This window comes from Periophthalmus magnuspinnatus, chromosome 4, assembly GCF_009829125.3.
Source record: "Periophthalmus magnuspinnatus isolate fPerMag1 chromosome 4, fPerMag1.2.pri, whole genome shotgun sequence".
Lineage (NCBI taxonomy): Eukaryota > Metazoa > Chordata > Actinopteri > Gobiiformes > Gobiidae > Periophthalmus > Periophthalmus magnuspinnatus.
This window is the reverse complement of record NC_047129.1, coordinates 28,010,815-28,027,620: the sequence shown is the minus strand read 5'-3', so window position 1 is coordinate 28,027,620 and position 16,806 is coordinate 28,010,815. Positions and strand designations below refer to the sequence as shown.

Genomic DNA, 16,806 nt, shown 5'->3' with positions numbered 1-16,806 from the left:
TTCAAAAGTTAGTTCTTTATGGTCAGGTCGTGTTAAAACAAAACTTTAAAGCCTGACTTGAGTAAAAAAGCATAAGACACAGCAGTGCCTACAGTTAGTGTCACCCTCAGGGAATTTTTCATGACCTCAGCTGCAAAATATCAATAGGAGAACGATACTTACGTCAATGTTGCATGATCTGAAACGTTTTCTCTCCCCGAGGCAATACTTTCCTCCAATAGTTGGTCTGAAATCCATTGAACAACATTAATCACATCTGAGGACTTTTTAGCTTAAAAAGTGCACTATGTAACTTTTCTGGTGAAAGGTCCACCACCTGTTTGTCTCCATGGAGATGTCATTGTTTCGCCGGGAATGTTCCATGGTATGATATTAGACTTGTCTTTCTCCATGGAGACAAGCTGGTGAGAGATGCTTGTTTTTCAGCAATAACCTGTCCATGGATACAAGCAGGTGGCAGATCCCTCACAAAAAAGTTACATAGTGCACTTTTAATTACGCTCTATTAGCTTGCAGCATTTTGACTCTAATACAAAAGCCTGTGACAAAAGTTGTAACATTTATTTAACGTAACATGACTAAAAAAGGCCAATGTCGACATTTGGAGGAAATTTCTTAAATCCTGACTTACCTGGGGCTGTCACAGTGGCGGACAGAGGAGGACACGCCCCCTCCACAGGTGCGACTGCACTCCTCCCACGGAGACCACGCCCCCCAGCTCCCATCTATGCCCTCTGGACGGGTCCCGTAGGCCACACACACTCGCTTGTAGCACCACTGGATGATACAAATGTGCATCGCAATTGCTCAACAAATATTCTAGGAGTGCAGTGATCAATAATGAATTTAAAGGGACACAATTTTCTGATCTATTTTATAATGTTGTTTTCTCATCAAAAACATGCCTGGAGTTGCGTTTTGTTTCATTCACACATGTTTAACACACAAACCCTGCATATTTAGGTTGAGTTCTTCTATCGAACGGGGAAAAAAAATGTGATGGGGTAATACAGGAAGTGCTCCACTGTGTTTTCAAACTCCATACACCTTCACCAGAATTATTTGGATCATTTCAGCCGTGGAATTCCCCATCTCTCTTAAAAACTACCGCTTCATGACAAACCAAGAAGCGTTGGAGAGGTAGACAGTCTAATAATAAAGTGTTACTCAAAAGTGTGAATGAAACAAGACACAACTCCAGGTCTGTTTTTGAGGAGGTAACAACATTATAACATGGCTTAAAGCTCACAAGGAACAATTTTGTGTAATGTAGGACCTTTAACGAAAAGGACTTGTGCTCGAGTTACAAACCTGTTTTAGTTTGAACTGTTAGCCCCGCCTGTTCAGTTCTTTCTACTTCTGATATTGTACCACAACATAGAAAAATACAGATAGCGTTGTTGTTTTCCCATGATTCTTAGCAAACTGTATTCCTGATAGGACAAAAACTGGTGTCCCTGTCAGTAGTTTCTCTATTAGTTATAACCCAACAAAATAATCGTCAAATCCATAGGGTACGTCTTTTCAGCTTTATTTATTTCTCATGAATTTGATCTATAACTTGGCCTCCTGATGATACCTGCTTGTCTCCATGAAGATAAGTTTAAAATCATACTGTGAAACATTATAGGCATAACCACAATATAACTAAAGGACACAAGCAAGTGATGGACCCTCCACTAGAAAATGTACATAGTGAACCTTTAATAAATATATTAATTAAATATTCACCCCTTTGTCGATGGTATTGGTCTGACAGATAGTTCCCTCCGCTGCCGGGATGCTGCTGGTGATACAGCGGTTGCTCTTGCTCATGCACCAAAGCTCACTGCACACTTCCTGTTTGACCAGACGAAACAGAAAGACACAATGAATCAAAACCTCACTTTAGACAGAAAGACACGCAATTAGTAAAATATTCAGCTCCAGTGGTACACTCTTCAATCAAACAAACGCCTTACCTTCTGCCCCTCATCCAACAATGTCTCGAACACATGGGGTTTTTATTGTGTACATATGCTCTGACCACACAGCACTGACAGGAATGAGTCTATAAAAGTGTCAGCTACTCCAGATGTCCTCACCCTGCTGTGCTAACGTTTCACCACGCCTAAAGTCACTCCTCTTTGGTTCAAACGTGAAGGACCTGTACCTGATTTTGAACCATGAGTCAGGAGCATGTTTTAAATTAAACATTTATTCCCGCCGACTTAGTCATTTCTGCTACGATGATACTTTGCCATGACAGAGAAACAACTGTTGGATTAGTGTCATGTGGTCATCTGAGTACAGTTCTCAAATCTCTGCCTACTTTAAACGTGATTGTAACTCTTGAAAACGCACGATGCCAGAGAATCAAGTGTCTGGGATCATGTCAGGCCGTTGTTGATTGGATAAAAAGAGGTGTCCCTGCTTCTGTTTTAATTATTACCCAAGAAAATGCTATGTAAAATTAGCAGATTATACATGACAGTCTCACCGTATTTCTTATTTAAAAGCTTTCACTGAATGATGAATGATGTGAAGAGCATTTATCATGACTATAGTGAATTAAAACCAGGTACAGGGCCTTTAACTAAGACTAAACCGGGACTAAACCAGGACAAGAACAGGACAAAACCAAGTCTGAGTGCTGTGGCTCTCACATTACAAGTCAAATTTGATTAGAAAAAGACTTACTGCATATTTACATTGGCGAGATCGGACGCCATACTGGAAGCGACACTGCTCGTCTGCATCGTAGGCCTGTCCCGGGGCAGTGGTGGGGTAAGTGAACTCCTGCTTTAGAGGCACATTGTTGAGACAGGAGCCCATGCCAGAACTATGGAAGAAACACAAAAAATACTATGTCTGAACATCAAAAGAAGCTATACAGACATGATTTAGAAGTACCCAAATTGTAGAGCTGTAGTCGAGCCTACAATAATCATTTTTGAAGAGTGATATATTGCTTCAGAAAATATTACAACAGACGATAATACAGAAACTACTTTTAGCTGATGTCACAATAACTAACCAATAGAGGACCCATGATGTGAGTGCACACAGATTTTAATCCCCACAAAGTGATAAATAAATACTTGTTTACACTATACCACACCAAAATTTGGACTAAACTCGTAACTAAACCTTGGACTAGACCAGAACTAAACCAAGTCTACATCAGGACTAAACTAGACTCTAAACAGGAAGTGTGAACTCTTCCGCAACGTAATAATCGACTGATAAGTGACCAATGGCTTAAAGCTCAAATACACTGGACATTCATTTTGTATATATTTTAGGATATTCAAATGGGATATTTTTGAGCTGATACTGACATCTCATATTTGTCATGCTGGTCTAGCCAATAAAAAATATAAAGATTTTACATTTGTTAAGGATAAGTTTCACTTTTGTAAAAATAATAACAAAATGCATTTATCTGAGCTATAAAATCATTTGCTGCATGATTGTGTAAACATACAGCCATATTTTTAGCCTAATTCCTAATTTTTTGCTCATAAATTTGTTCAAAAAGACACATCTGATACACTGAGGACAATCTAGAAACGACACACAGAGACTGAGGCAACTTAGAAAAAACATTAGTGCCAAATATCGCCTAAATCTTCAATACCGGACCAATACCGATTTGCAGGAAAACCCTCCAGTATGTCTGACCACATCACTAGCATTGATATATCACCCTTCCCTAATTCGCATCTTCTAACCAGTACGAGATCGGTTTTGCAGGTAAATGTGACTCACTCTAAGAAGCTGGTGATGTAATCCCTGCTGCAGGCCGACCAGATGAAGGGGTTGGTCTTCATGGTGATGTGGTCGGCCATGAGCTTGGCAGTCTCCTGGCTGCGCGGGCCACAGGCGTTTCCAATACCGTCGTGGTTCATACCAAAACTAAACCAGGACACAGAAAGGAGATAGGATGGAGACTTAAAGAAAACATATTGAGCTTGTGTCTGTTGTGTATAATCTATGACACCCTATGACATTACTTATAAAAGAAACAAGCCCACTGACCTCCGTGTGAGTAAAACTGTGATACCCAATGAGAGCTGATGTCGTAGTAAACATCATCAAAACAAAGATCTGTAAAATTGTTGGCAAATTGACCTCCTATAGATAGCTGCAGATCATACGATTCATGTGTACCAAAATGACTATGTGATGCTGCAGAATCCTACATGTATGTCATGATCCCCGTCTGCTCTGCCTTTTTTTTTCGCTTTTCGACTCTAAACTGGATATTTTTGCTCCTCACCAGATCCCGCTCCCTGGACCTGCTCAGCTCTCCCGCCTCCAACGCTCTGACCCTCGGACCCTGCTCTTCTCTACCGGTACTGTTCACCCTGTCTCCATCTCTGCTACTCGCGCTCTGTCCCTGGACCACGGCAAACACCCCGCTCCTGACTCACCGTTTGATCTACCATCATTTTTGCACTTGCACTCTTGTAAATAAACACTGTTAAACTTTCCCCGAGTTCTGTCTTTTTGGTCCCTCCTGTCAGACGTTACGACAATGTATCACCCATTAAGAAAATAAAACAAAAGAATGAGGTGAGAGAAGTGGGTGTATACCAGTAGTGGTGAAAACGGAGGTCGATCAGAGGAATGACGTATAAAGATTAGTAAGAATCATGCTGAACACAACTTTGAGAGGGGAAACAACTACAACATAGGTTTGCATTAAAAGGATGTCATTACAGTCACATTATAGGAACATTTAGAACTTTAAAACATCTGAAATATTGTCTAGTATGACGTCACAACATCCTAAACCGCCCATAGTTTAAAGATAAAATCTGATTAAGTTGTATTAAAATGCAGATTGTGTGGTGACCTGGGCCTATCCATGTGAAATAAAAACTGGCAAAAACTTCAACTTCTTCAGTCTCAGCAAAAAAGTGTCAACATTTAACTACAAAGGAGTAATTGCTGTCATTTAAAAGGGTTATAAAATGGTCAATATATACGTTTCTGTACGCAACCTTTGATAGATTATGACAAACATCTGTGAATTTTATGTTTGGATATTTCTTTCAAATACAGTGAATCTCTAGACTTATAGGCCCCCGCCCTTCATCTGAAATTATGTTGTCAAATTGTATTACATTCAAGAAAAGTATTATATGAATTTCAGATATACTGGTTATGCATTTCATCTTCTTATAGTAACAGATACTTTCATATGGATTTCATTAGACGGAAATTCGGTACTGCGATATCTATAAGTATTTTGGTCCCTGACTCAGCTTGACAGTGAAAACCTCTAAACTTTTACTTCACCCACATTGCCACTTATGAATTTGTGCGTGTTGAGTGTTTGTGGTGACTGGACAGGCCGATGCCGCAGATTAGCAGCCTCAATGTACCCCAGGGCAGGTGCGGCTTCAAACACAGAGTATGGAGTGAATGAATAATGCATAAAAATTGTAAAGCGATTTTGAGCTTCTGAAAAGGCACTGTATAAGACTAATGTGTTTTGTTTTTTGTATAAGAAGGGAAAACAATGATAAAGTGGCAAAACACTCTAAAATGTCTCCTTTAAGCTGCAAAAGTTTAAGACAAAGAAGCACGGTCTCCCTGTACTTGTGCTGAGTAGTGATCGCAGCCCCAGTAGCCTTGTTTGAGCAGGAATTATAAATGTTGTGGAAGTGTGAGTCACTGGTGTCGTGGTTTGTCCTTTTCATGTGGGACGTCTCACACAAACAGGCCTGGAGTTAATCTGCCTCTGCCCTGTGAAGACGGAGCGGAGCACGGAGAGAATTAGAAACAACTGTGGATCACTATGAGACCAGAGCCTTGTGTCTAAGAGCAGAGACCAGGCAATTCTGTAGAAGTAAGCAGCACTGGGGAGAAGCTTTGCCACTATGACAAAAAAAGAGATTTAGATGAGAACCTCAAGCAGTCCCAAGATATTCACAAATATAAAGCATTTTTTGAACTAAAGGTACAGGGCTGAAGAACCAAAACAAGGAGGGTATATGACAAATTTACCTTTTAAAATGTATTTATAAGTGACTAATTAATAGACTGCCTGACTCATTTACTTGTTGAGCTTTGGTGTGGGAACTTTTAATAGAAGATTTCATGATTGTCTAGGTCTAAAAACTGGCTGCACAAGAACTGAAACATGAAAAGAGCTTTTGGTTACCGGTACTTTGCTTCCCAGAAATGGAATATTTTTCAAGAACACACAAAACTGAATACACTGGTGCCACTAATGCACTTTAATAATCTGGTGATAAACATTTATACTCACGCCGCACCTGTTTTATATGATTTAAATCGACTTCTGCAGTTGTTTTGTTTGTTTTTGCCTGCATTTTTCTGTATCTTTGACATGGCGCTCATGAAAAAGAGAATCTGAGTGCTCTCATTGGGCTCTCCCAGTTTAAATAAAGATAAAATCTGTTCACTCGACCTTCGTTTTATTACAGGTGATGGATTTGAAGCCCATCACTGTATTCTCTATTGAAAAAGGGGTTGGCCATTACTGTCTGTTAGAAGAGAACAGCACTTTATGAAATGTATCTATAAGGGACTACTTCAAAAACTGCCAGAATACCTCACGTGCTTGTTAATTATTGATACAGGGACATTTAATACCAGATCACATGACTGCATAAGGTTAAGGACTAGCTGCACAAGAACTGAGACAGGAGAAAGGGTTTTTAGCTATTTTGCTTCACAAAAATGGAATATACTCCAAGGAAAAGCAAAACTGGATCCGTTGGTGACACAATCGCACTTTAAATATCTGGTAACAAACTTTTATACACGAACCTGCACCTGTTTTTAAAGTTTACATTGACTTATATACTTGTTTGTTTTGGTTGCTTGTGAAAAGAGAGCCCAAGTGCTCTAAATGGGTTCCCCTATATAACTAAAGATAAAGAATAAAACAAATAAAATAATAATAATAAAAAATAAATAAATACTCTTATCAATAACAAGACCATGGATGGTTTTTAATTGTATTTCATAATATAATATTTGATGATATCTATGTTAATTGTGTTCATCAAAATGGAGGGGATTAAACAACAATGTGAAATGTGTTGTATTATTGCTTGGATACGTACACCTAATATCATACTCGATAAACTCTCTGAAAAACCTAACAAGTTGTGTCTGTAGTTACAGATTTTCCCCAGTACTTGGCTCACAAAAGACAGGATTTGTGTGGGATACTTAAAGAATACCGTGCTTCCCTGTGGTAAAGCGGTCTAAGCTGCAGTGCATTTGCCAGGCCGTTGTAAGATTGATTCCCAATTCCGATAATTTGTTGAATGTCCTCCCTGCTCTTCACCCCAATTTCACGCTACACTGTTCTGTCAAATAAAGCCTACGAGCCAAAAAAACGTCTTAAAAAGTTCAAGGATACCAGTCAAAACAAAGAAGCTGTGTAACAAATATGAACTAGAGAGGAAGCTAAATAACTTTGGAATAGATGCTTAAAGGGCCCATTTTATGCTATTTTCTGATCTATAATGTTAGCTCCTCATCAAAAACGTACCTGGAGTTGTGTTTTGTTTCATTCACACATGTTTAACACACAAACCCTGCATATTTAGGCTCTCAAATGGAAAGTTAACTCCATAAAACTTCACTAGAATCATCTGGATGAGCCCTGGAATTGTCAGCCTCTACTAAACTAAAGGTAAAAATGAGCTGTTAACTTGAAAACTACCACTTCATGACATTACAAAGTGAAAAAGAGTATTTTGAGCTTTGGAAATGTAGACAGACTAATAATATCCATCCATTCCTTTAACCTGCTCCTGACCTGTAGGTTGAAAATGCTCTCATAGCACTCGGGAAATGACTTTAACACAAGAATAAAACACTGGCTGCTCTAGTCTTATATGACACATGACTAAAACAACTACAACTACAGGGTAAATGTACTGTGGACCATATTCACAGGAGCTGACAGTGTCCAGTTCATAACGATGCTTACAGGTCCTGCAGAGTCCTTGAGCGAACCTGCGTAAAGCATTAGCAGTCACACCCCAATGACTTATCCATCTGCGCACGAGTCTATTAGCCCTATTTCAATACAAACACACCTTTTCCTTTAAATTATCCCATGAGCTATGGACAAAAACAATAACCTCACTTGATTTAATGAATTCATGACAGAAGTAAACCATGCATGGAGATAAAATTACTAGTTGTTAAGTGATGCCGATTGGCTCCGCTAAGCCAATGAGTTCCCCAGCTTTCCAAGTCATCTGAGGTCCAAATATAGAAAAAAAACAAGTGGCGGAGTAAGTTAGCAGACCCATGTGTAACTAATTTTACTGACGTATAAATAGGGAAAGAAAACATACAGCTATTATCACTTGGAGAATGGAAATGAGTCATGCGGCTGGAGTTTACATGGAGTCTCTCTCGGGATGTGGGAATGTAATCCAGGGTTGGAGTTTCTGTGAATGAAGGAAAAGTCCTGCACAAAGCCAAGAGTAAAGACCCCTCAGCGATGCCTGGACCAACTGTGGAGCGGTAACAGTCTGGTGGTCTCAACTCCTGCCTGGGTCTTCAGTGAATGCTCCGCCATCAGTAAAACTACTTGACTACACACTGTTTACGGGTTAGGGATGGGACGATAAACAATAATATCGTTTATCGTGATACAAAAGGGTTAAAAATAATCATTTGTGGGGCATTTGTTATAATCGTGATAATCGCCCCAATGATTCTTCTAGATTATTGTTGTTTTCACTTATAACAAAGTACAATATAATATAACTGTTGTTTAAATATGGAACCTGTTCATAAAATTAAAATTATAATTATTCATATCCATAACATTTTTTAACTGTAAACAACAACAATTATCGTGATATAATCGTTAATCGCAATATTTTGGCCATGAAAATATTGGTTGTGACATCAAATTTCAATATAGTCCCATGACTATTTAGGATTTCGTTCATCTTTTAATAGAAAACACAATTTGATGATGTGATAATATCAGATGGAGAGCAGGGGACTGTTGATACTTTGCAGCTGATGTCATCAACAGTGAAGCTACCTGGAGGCACTGCTCTGTCTGAAACTCTATTACACAAGTTATACCTTAGTCTGAGCTTTGTTTTAACACAGTCTGACCATAAACTGGACTGACTTAGATGGATACAAGCTAACTAGCATCAGCCAACAGTTATTTCAGTCACACTCTCACCTTTTTTGTTGATAATCACTTAAACATGACCATGGACACTTTAAATCCATTTTTCCATTTTTTCTTGAGTTTTCAGACATCTAAAAACATCTAAAAACTTCAGGCTATGTGAAATATCCAAACATATGATCAACAAATGTCGAAGCTCCATTATCATATCATTATTTGTTTGGGATTGGCTCCGCAAATGTTTCATATTAATCTTGCGGCTTAAAGTTATTTCAGCTGGCAGCAATCACATCTTTGGGGTTGAAGAATGGCACCACTTTCTGAAGCCATTATGGGAAAATAGTTTAGTTTATTTATACTGACAGAGAAGACATTGAACTTTGTGCCAGTCTTTGTTTCATGTGGATAGGCCCCAATAATTAAAGATATCAACCATAAATCAGGTGAACAAATCTGCAATCTGACAGTTAAACAGCAACTTCTACCAGAGAATTGTTAAACTATAGGGATTTTACAATGACGTGATGCTTTGTCAGTGCAACGTGTTTGGTCAGAATTAGGTACCAGACCTTTAAACATCTAAAAAAAAAAAAAAGGTTGCTAGATAGACTGTATAAAGAAGTGGACAAAAGGAGTGTGACGTCAATCAAAGAGCCAATCTGGAGCGAGGCTGTTGAAGGTAATGCCCCTTCCTGCCTGCACCGTTGGTCTAGCAGGGAGCGGGCGCTTAGCAACGCTGTCAATCAAACCTGTTGCTAACGCTGACGGGACCAACCTCGGGAAAAGAAGATGCCTGATTCGTCTGTTATTAATGTTCATATCTTGAGTCATGGACAAAATGGCAAAATAAAAACTCCAGGATCATGTAGCACGGGTTTATACCAGCATTTTAAGACTGAAATGACAAGGCTATGGCGGTTCGATGGAGCCAGAAGCATGCCCATTCTCACTTCCTATTTGGACCGCAGCAGCTAGCAGTTTAGCTATGTCCATTTATATATACAGTCTATGTGTTGGTATTAATGATTTAATTTGGGGACATAATGTGTTTGTTCAAATTATTTAGTGTCAAAAATACTAAAAAGGAGGATAAGAATATATTTCTCTGGATAAAACACTATTAGATGCCATGCGATTGGCTAATTTATGACAACGTGATTAAAAGCGAATAGTATATTGAAATTGTGAGTAAATACTTGGAATGATTTGTTTGTACACAGTGTGTCTGCAACTGTCTAAATGTGTAAGTGTCTTTATGTTTATGTTATACCTTACTTTTTTGTTTTGTTTTGTTTCATACATTATTGAAATATGAAAAAACTATCATAGAAGCTTTTTATTTTTTGTATACAATTTTTTATAAATTTAATTTGTCTGGTGCTTGTGTCTTACATGTGTCTTGCGTGTGTTTTACGTGTCTTGTGTGTGTCCTGTGTGTCTTTCCTGTGTCTTGGGTGTGTCTTACACGTGTCTTGCGTGTGTCTTGCGTGCGTCTTATGTGTGTCTTATGTGTGTCTTCTGTGTGTTCTGCGTGTGTTTTGCGTATGTCTTACATGTGTCTTGCGTGGTTCCTGCGTGTGTCTTACGTGTGTATTGTGTGTATCTTACGTGTGTCCTGTGTGTGTCTTACATGTCCTGCCTGTCTTATGTGTGTCTCGTGTGTCTTACGTGTGTATTGCGTGTGTCTTACGTGTGTCTTACATGTCCTGCATGTCTTATGTGTTTCTTGCGTGTGTCCTGCGTGTGTCTTACGTGTGTCCTGCATGTGTCCTGCGTGTGTCTTAGGTGTGTCCTGCATGTGTCCTGCGTGTGTCTTGCGTGTGTCTTACGTGTGTCCTGCATGTGTCCTGCGTGTGTCTTACGTGTGTCTTACGTGTGTCCTGCGTGTGTCCTGCGTGTGTCTTACGTGTGTCCTGCATGTGTCTTACGTGTGTCCGATCTCGTGGGCGATGGTGAAGGCTGTGCCCAGTCCGATGTCCTCATTAATACTGCAGCTTCTCTCTGGTTCACACATCCCACCGACTGGAGCCAGGCCTGAAAAAGTCAAATACTTTTAGAACAACAGTACAAAACTATTTGCATATGACATGTTTTTATGTTTTTCTAATTACTACTTGGTTTGGTACCTGTGGTTAATATTTACTGTAGTTTTACATCAGTTAAGTAGCAGTTTGTGGAAAAAGTTGAGAAGAAAAAATACAAAAATACAGGAAGTAGCGCTGAATTTTAATCATAATAATCTAATCATAAGTAATGTGTAGTTTAAACTAGTTTTGGCTCTCTTAACATTATGGTTGCTAGGTAACTAGAATTACCTGTATGTATGTCATGTGCAAGCAGGAAGTAAATAATAAACTTCACCAAAATGAAAAACTAAGCAAGATTTTTTGTAAAAAGTAAAAAAAAAAAAAAGGCCCTGTATCCGATTTTTTCCATTTATTTAAGGATCCCCCAGTACAGATATATTGTAAAAGCAGCTCTGGAGGTCAAAATAAGCTCACCGTGGGCTGTTTGCATCTAATTAGAAAGCTTTTTTAATTATCTGATGATCATGTTCTCTGAGAGTTATGAAAAGTGCATGCATTAGGTAATTGAGGAATAACCTTGGACCACTGCAAACCTTTTCTAGATTCGTACTGTCTTAAAACACGAAAAACAGAACAAGTACAGTGCCTTTAACTACGTTTTAGTGAAATAATAAGTAGTCTAACCTGTCATATGACTTTAAATCTTGTAATATCTAAAACATTTGTGGATGTGTTTATGTTACCTAGCGTCTCACAGGGCTTGTTCTTCTGGATGCAGATGTCGTACCTGCAGAGACACAAATAGAACAGACTGTTGACAGTGGAAATGTGCAGGGCTCCGGCTGCCAACAGATACAGCTCCTGGTGTAATCTGAGGAAATCGACCATGTAACTGCGCTCATCATTCAAATGCATTATTCAGGTACATTAAGACTTTTGACAGACACAAACTCAAGACTCAGCTCCATTAAAGTTCTGTGCAGGTAATGGGATTTTAATCAGGTTGGAGATTCAGACATGACTAATTCAATGATCAGCTTGGGTCTTTTTAATCAAGAGAACCACAGCCAACACTCCGTCAGTAAAAACATGCGGTTAGGAGCAGAGTTCAGACGTTGGATGAAGAAATGGCGATTATTAAATGTCTGTCATGTTTATGTTTAGGAAATAAACTTTGAAACCCATTTTTACGAAGACAAAATAAAATAAAAAGTGTGATTGATGAATAAGACGAAAAAATGTCACTCAGCCCTATTACATCTAACCACATTCATTTGTAAAACTCACTCATCTTTGTGCCGAGTTTACCGCTTTGCCTGGAATGTTCCGTAGTATAGCATTAAATTTGTCTGTCAGTTTGGGAGGCAAGCAGATGACGACACGCGACAAGTTACTGGTAAGAGCGGTGGACCTGCGCTTACTGTAAGAATACATGTTTTTTCACAGTGTAATATTAGCGGAATAGAGATGTTTAATGCCATACTGTGTAACATAACATTTCCATGGAGACAAGCAGGCGGCGTACGTCCCACCAGGACCTTTAGAACCCAGAGTCAAGGTGTTTTTTCTATATTATACATAAAGGATGGGTTGGAAACACTTAAAACGTTAACCTGACTTAAACTCGCCAATACTGAACCACAAAAACGAATTATATAGGCAATATGTGTTCTGCAAACAACAAAATACCAAGTCGTTTTATAGAATAAGCATGTTAACTCTGCATCTTACAAACTTGTTCTGAAATGCATGGGATTCTTGTATTTGTTTTAACATTTCTTCTCTCAAATGTTCCCATAAACTCTACTTTTACTTTAGATTCTTGTGCAGTGGTAACGGGTTATTCCAGGAGCACTGAGCATTTAAGGACATACTTGGGACCACAGCGATAGCAGACAGATATAGTTTGACAAGAACAATAGCAGGAAATCAGGGATGGTCACATTGGTGTCTTCAGTCTGGACAGCTTCCACCCAGTGTTTGATAAACGCATGTGTAAATAAATATATGAGCTGTTCTCACCGAGCCACGTTTCAATACAGTCGGAGCATTTAAAGGGGCTGTACCTGGTTTCTTTCATTTAATAAACTGCTGGTCAACATAAGGCCGCTGTGTACTGTGTGCTATTATAGTTCACAAAACAGGAAGTCTGTGTAATCCCTCAGTCGTCCAGGTCTGATCCACAGCAAAAGACGAAGTTTAAATCTGTCAACTGGACAAATTGTTGTAGGAATGAAGATGTTTCGCTGCTCATCTAAGCCACTTCTTCAGTTCTGGTCTGATTACTGGTGGACACTGCCAGGAAGTAATGCTGGTGTGCTGTTCGATGCCAGTTGTTAACATTACAGGGACAGCAAAGGATGTCAAAAGAGTTGTTTTGTCAAAGATTTGAACAAGAATCAATCCTAAAAAAGTCACATTAAACTGACCTTTTCTGAACAGCTTTAGATTGATCGTGAGCTGTACCAGAACAAGTATAAGATGACATAAACTCGTGTACGCCCATGGATCACTATGGAACCTACTTGGACAACTGAGGGATTACGCAGATATAAGGACACATGGGAATATACAGGAAAGTACTTTTTTTTTTTTTAAGGTTGAAAATTACTATTCCATTGTTTAAATAAGTACATTTTAATATCATGACAATACTATTGACGGCAAAACAGGCTCTGTCCTATGAAAGTTGTGAAAAGTGCTTATAAACTCATCGTGGTGAACAAATAGGATGTTATGAATACATTATGAAAGTGGAAAATGTTTTTAAGGAAAACAAATCAGATCCAGGTGCCACCTCCTCTAGTTCTGCAATGATATCAAACATTTTAACTTGATTTTGATACTAAGGAAAAGCTCAACAACCTTTATTCTCGTTGATTTACCGCCTCTATTCCAGAAGTTGCTCTCTGGAGAGGTATTTGTGGCAGGTCTGGTCACACTGAGATGACTGTCACCAAACTGTGGCTCTGTTTGCACATTCCACACTCAACAGCACCAGTGTCCTACGAGTCCAGACTGTGGGAAAACCAGGATCAGGCTCCTAATGGTGAAAATAGCTCAGGATGGAACAGATGTTGCTGCTTCCACTAAAAAAAAAAGGTTAAACCACCAAACATTCAGGCACTCAATGACTAAATGTAATACTGTGTTTGGTGGGAGAGGTCCTATGGCAGCGCTATGAATGCTGTGGCTACAAAAGTATAGATCACATATACAGTTGTCCCTCACTATATCGTGGTTCACCTTTCGTGGCCTCAATGTTTCGCAGATTTTTATTGCAATTTTTCATGCTTTTTAACACTGTATGAACATGCGTTGTGTTCTGGATCCTGATTGGCTAAGGGACTGTGTTCAGACAATAAATGTTGGATCGCAGTGTGACTCTGAAGTGCTGTATGTTTGCAAGTTTTCTCCCCGACAAAACCCACAATGTCGATGAAACGTTCTGCACCGACAAAGGCACCGATGAAGGTTTGAACTTTGAGAGTGTTTAAACAAGAGAGAAATGTGAGAAAATGTTAATGCCTGTGTGAGAAAAGTGTATAAAGTGTGTGGTGAGGGGTTTTACAGCTGCAAAACATATAGAATAATTGTAAAAAATAAAGCTGATACTTCACGGATTTCACCTATTGTGGGCTATTTTTAGAATGTAACCCCATGATAAACGAGGGACCACTTTTATAGTTAATTGGTTTAAAAAAGACAGAGTGACAAAGCTCCATGGTTAGAGCACGCACACGTTCAGACAGGTGCATGCTGTTGTTGTATCCTTGGGCTTGACACCCAAGATGTAGACTAAAAAGGATAAGGAGTGCTGCATGGGTCCATAAAAAATTTAAAAGATTTATAAAAAGGTTTTAAAAAACATGTGCTCAATTAGAGACACAGGTGGTTCTTTGCAAAGGAAAACAGCTCTGTCTTTTGGGTGTAATGTGCATGTGTTACATATTCCCAAAGACAAAAATCCAAGACACTATTGTACAAAAATCAAAAAGCTTTTATTACAACATGGCTAATGCCATGTTTTGGCCCAGCACGGCTTTTCTCAGGTGCAAACATGCTGTAATTTTATTTTTTTTTCTTATATAAGTGTTGGATTTTAACTACACAGTTAACCCAAAAGACAGAGCTGTTTTCTGATGCTGTTTGTGCGCGTTTCCATCTACAGAAGAAGCTAGTGAATGAATAATGACTACAGTATAACACTTTGACAATTACAAATAAAATGCAAATAAATGTAATGAAACAGTATTCAAATGTACACTGTTTCTTCATTTATGTGTAACAACATAAACAATTTTTTGTTTTCTGTGTGACCACAACCAGATCATTTTAAATGCAACTGGTGACTAATAATTCTCACGACCGGCTCAGAAATGCCCGTCTTCGTAGTTTTCACATGATTTGATCCTGGTTTGAGCCGAGTTTAAACCTGATGTAGACTTGGTTTGGTCTTGTTCTATAGTCCTGGTGCAGTCTTGGTCCAGTCCAGGTGTATTTCCAGGTTTTGTCTCAGTTTATTCACAGTTTTAACGAGGTCTGGTTGCAGGTTTAAACGCACCCTTTGAGATGGTGTCATAACATAACACCTCCCACTGTCTCAGACTTGGCTGAAAACAAAACAATGAAGAGATGGACTGGGAATGTGCACGGTCAGCTCCGAGGCACTGCTGATAATCCCGCCTGGATATAGAAACCAAATTATTCCTGGGACATCAGTTTGATTTAACAGCCACTTAGTGTCAGACTGCAGCCTCGTTTTGGTGATTTAAACTTCAAACTTAAACACAAATTATATGTATGTTTTAGTAGAAGTCTCAAATCATTTTGCAATTATCTTTTTGTTTGGAGAAGACAGTTTCTCAAAAATAAATTTATGTTCTGCAAAACTAAACAAAAAACATGTGATTTAAATATATTTCTCAGTGTTGACAAACCTATAAATTTTCATTGGACTCACACAATAAATATAAAATAAACTTATGCGAGGAAGTGGCTTTTCTGTGTGTGAAGTTATGCAGTGTTGACAGTCAATCCTAGTCAATTTGTAGTATTTGAAACACACAAGAGGGAATCATGTCTACAGCTGGAAGGACCTTGTAAACTATAGGAATGTGAACACTGCTGACTAAACCAGCAATTGTCTCATCCACAGTTTGTTGCATCCAGATGTACCACTGCACCAGATAAGTCTATTTAAAATAACTTTTTTGTTGCAGAGGAGGATTGAAATTGCGATTAGATTTGGAATATATGTTTAAAAAGTAGGATTCTGTTCAAAGTGCACATTGTAAACAACTCCAGGAGCTTTAACATTAAAGAGAAGACTGAAATATGGACTGATAAACTAATACAAGGATCTCATGCTTTTCAGATCATGTTTGTAGAGGTCTAAACTAAAAAAGACCGGGTAATTAGTTCTTTACAGTAAAAATTCTAGTAAATAATACAAAGAAACTCAATATGCAGTGTGCAAAATGTGTTGATTTAATATGAGTGATGCTATAGCAGCTTGTACAAGTTTGTAAAAGTCAGATCTAAGAAGCTAAGCGACGCCAGGCCTGGTTAGTACTTGGAGAGCACTGGAAATACCAATGTGTCACGATCGCTCTTCTCTACTGTTACTGTTCGTCCCGT

General features: G+C 38.7%; 1 protein-coding gene across 1 annotated transcript in view; it reads right to left on the bottom strand.

Moving 5' to 3' along the window:
- adamts10 (ADAM metallopeptidase with thrombospondin type 1 motif, 10) overlaps positions 1-16,806 on the bottom strand; it is a 69,553-nt gene that overhangs the window by 27,519 nt on the left and 25,228 nt on the right. Inside the window, exons 8-14 of the mRNA XM_033964814.2 lie at positions 11,910-11,953; positions 11,068-11,173; positions 3,751-3,897; positions 2,680-2,821; positions 1,732-1,839; positions 632-777; positions 163-226 (exon numbers count right to left, since the gene is read on the bottom strand). Coding sequence (XP_033820705.1) covers positions 163-226; positions 632-777; positions 1,732-1,839; positions 2,680-2,821; positions 3,751-3,897; positions 11,068-11,173; positions 11,910-11,953 — 757 coding nt within the window. The remainder of the gene's footprint in view (positions 1-162; positions 227-631; positions 778-1,731; positions 1,840-2,679; positions 2,822-3,750; positions 3,898-11,067; positions 11,174-11,909; positions 11,954-16,806) is intronic.